Raw genomic sequence first — 3,463 nt, 5'->3', positions numbered from 1 at the left:
CCAACAGATTGATGGCCATGCACAAAAAGAAAAAAAGTATAAGGACATAATGAGTAAAGATTTTTTTTTTTTTTAACCAGTTTCTAAGTAACTCCATGTTTTCACATAAGTTGACAGTTTAGAGAGACTTAAGCGGTTTCTTTTTGAAAGAACACATTGAGTGAATAATAGAATGGCAGTGCATTTTAGAGCAGTAACCAAACTCTAGCCCTTAAAGATCACCAATGGGTCAAAAACGAACCATTCACTAATGTGTACTCAGTTGGGTGAATATTCAGGTTTTCATTAAGAAGCGACAGATGAGTAGAATTTACATTTGTTTAGTGTCACTTTAGACTGCATATTCTGAATGCATGCAGAGAATAGAAGCCAGTGTTAGTCAGCACATTTACAATTTTCCTAAACCTTTCAAGAAAGTCAAAAGATTCCTGCACTAGGTGTCCTTCAAGATGAAATACACAAACTGACCAAATTTAACACTTAAAAGTTCACACAAAGTACATGAAAAAATTTGTGGGATTTCTACGTAGCGGTAAGAAGTGTACGCAAATTATCCAATTTAAGCCACATCTAGCTCTAAAGACATCAGAAAGATGTTCAGTTGTAGGGCAGGTGCTTAAAGTAAGTAGGCACAAGAGAGGAGATGTTATACGTCAATATTACACAGAAATGTTGTGCTGCACAAACTATGAAGATCTTACTTCCCAGAATGCATGTGAGGGAAGAGTGTTCCGCCAAGGTTGGTGGGCGAGGTAATTGGAGATTAAATCCAGAACTGTTACCTTACCAGCTTTAAAAAGGTACCTTAGATGTATTAACATAGTTAAATACATAAGAGGGATTTGACAGCTTTGATAAAAGTACTCGACGATTGCATGATCATTGTCCACATTGTCACAAAAGGTAGAATCCACAAAATAAAAATTCACACTGGAAGCACTGCAAACCGATTCCCAGGTAGGTCTTTACTCAGTTTAATATTTCAAGATAAATACAAGGAAAAAAGCAACTGAACTGCATTTTTCTATTTTTATTTTTTTTTTCAGTCTGATGACAAAGGCCTCAAGTGAAAATCTGTAGCGTTAACAACTCTAACCCTCATTTGTGCCATGTATGCCCACTATGTAAATCATACAACATACAGAGTGCCTGTCTAAACTTTAGGCAGGCTTTGACACCAGTTTATAAGGTTACAAAATGCAAGCCAACATGTTGGCATAGGAGAGTACAGAGGTAATACAATTTTGTTTGCACATGGCCATCAGGACTTTTAAATTTGTTTTATAATGATGGGACAGGGAAGTTGCAAACAAACTGGCATTTCTAAATCACTTGAGTTACTCAGTCCAAGCTGTGAACTTTGTACTCCAGACATACCATGCATAAGGCTTAAAACTTTATTTTTTAGTTTTAGAGTTCTAGGTATCATTTTGTTCTAAGATATACTAAGGGGTACTTTAAAAATCACACTGCCCAGTCAACTGTCCTTTTATCCTAGGTGTATGTAACCAGTATTTTTCATCAACACTTGATTTAAACTATGCATCTGGAGCAGATTTGATGCAACAAAACTAATGCTGTCAGTTCAGATGGACCTTCAAAATGAACACCTGCAAGGATATCAACACCTAAAGCATTCAAACTGAATCTAACTGCAGTGATTTGGAAAATAGCCAGTTAACCTGCATAGCCCATTTCCGCTTCGAGCAAACACATGAAAACAATTGAAAAAAAAAATAATGAGGTTTTGAAAAGGCCATATGCTTTGGTGACAATCAGAACCAAATTTAAGATCTGTTTATCTTGACCTGAGCACTTTGCTCGAGCCTGGGAATATGTTTATTTGGTCATGGCCTTGATGGCAACGGCACACTCCTCATTCATAGCACACAAGACGGAGATCATAATCTCTTCTCCGCCTTCAAATCTAGTTTCTATTTCTTTTCCCAAATCACCATCTGGCAGCTTAAGATCATCACGAACATCACCACTGTCAGTCAGAAGGGAAAGGTATTTGTCGTTGATCCCAATCAGTTGATAATCACTTCTTTTAATATTTGGAACATCCATGTTGTGGGTAGATGGACAAATATCTTCATACTTCTTACCAGTGAAAATATCAATACCAACAAGGTGAACCTTGGCATGACCATGTTTGCCGGTCTTAGAAGTAGACATTTCAACAATTTTACAAGGACGTCCCTTCAGAACCACAAAGCCGTTCTTGCGCAGGGCAGAGCACTGCATGGGGAAAGTGGTGGAAGCTCCAGCATCTCCAGTGGTGAAATCCATATCATCTGCCATGTTGCTGGGTGTCTTGCAACAAAAAAAGCTAATGATGCTTTTTTATCTGCCCTTCTTTATATATTTTTGAGGATGGATGAAATTCTTAATATTTATCATGTACTTATTTATTTTTGTGGATTTTATGTATTGAATATTCCTTCTTGCACTATGGACTCTTTGGAGTATGCAATTATTTAATTATATGATTATGGATTGTTGTCTTTTAATTTTTCATGAATTTATACATTGATGGACGATGTGCTTAACCGAGAATGTATGCTGGAAGAGTGGAACGTAAATATTGTGGCACATTTCCGGAAAGTTTGTCCACATTAACGGACTTAGTGATCTATAAAGTTTTTTCAACGAATGGAACGCACATGCGTTCCACCCACGACAGAATCAGGCGTCCGAAAACCGGAAGTAGGTCACCAATATGCGACCGGAAACAGGAACACCGCGGGAAAAAGACCGGTATGGAGAGCACTTCGATGGCATATAAAGGAACACCAATGAAAAGGTAATCAGCAACTGAGGAAGCCTAGGATTTAGGCGAAACGCGTCTTGCTGCATCCCAAAGTGGACTTTTATTGAACTTTTACTTTTAACCAGTTTGAGTGGTTTTGCAAGCCACTGGTTTGTTTATTTTTATTTTATTTTCTTTTATCCTTTATGGTTTGCATTTTATTTATTAAAAGGATTCTAGTCCTCACTCATATTGATACCGGAGAAACTGACGGAAGCCAAGCACAGAGAGATGGACACAGGTTTCTTCAGGAAGGAAGAGATTCTTTATTGGATCACCGATCGGGACTCAGAGGGACTAATGTCACCAAAATACAGCAAGTTCTGAGCCCCGGACAATAGTGCAGGCTCCTTATATAGGCACATAACTCCTCCCATATTAAGCTCCACCCGCACATTCTCTTGACCAATCAATACAAATAAGAATTAACTTCCTGCTTGACCGCATGGCCTGTCCAGCACAATGGAGGAGGGGAATACTATATCCTGTATTCTTGCACATGCTCCGTACACTACTGATCGTATCTTGCCCCTCGTGCAACCAACTGATCGATACGTCAGCATATGCACGTACACATGCCACGTGGTAATCTCAGCCTACTAAATTTATTTTTACCGAGATTCCACCACATTCCCCCCTTTGATGCCTCTT

General features: G+C 38.5%; 1 protein-coding gene across 1 annotated transcript; it reads right to left on the bottom strand.

Annotated features, from left to right (window-relative positions):
* Positions 1-946: 946 nt before the first annotated feature.
* On the bottom strand, positions 947-2,313 carry LOC134568387 (eukaryotic translation initiation factor 5A-1-like). The gene has a single exon (XM_063426962.1). The coding sequence runs from the start codon at positions 2,302-2,304 to the stop codon at positions 1,840-1,842; it is 465 nt and encodes a 154-aa protein (XP_063283032.1). The 5' UTR covers positions 2,305-2,313; the 3' UTR covers positions 947-1,839.
* Positions 2,314-3,463: the final 1,150 nt, after the last annotated feature.

Source organism: Pelobates fuscus, chromosome 7 (genome assembly GCF_036172605.1).
Source record: "Pelobates fuscus isolate aPelFus1 chromosome 7, aPelFus1.pri, whole genome shotgun sequence".
Classification (NCBI taxonomy): Eukaryota; Metazoa; Chordata; class Amphibia; order Anura; family Pelobatidae; genus Pelobates; species Pelobates fuscus.
This window is presented reverse-complemented; position numbering and strand designations above follow the sequence as displayed.

What these genes read in the sequence shown, in the direction of transcription:
- LOC134568387 (XM_063426962.1), bottom strand. Translation starts at nt 2,304, where the DNA reads ATGGCAGATGATATGGATTTCACCACTGGAGATGCTGGAGCTTCCACC.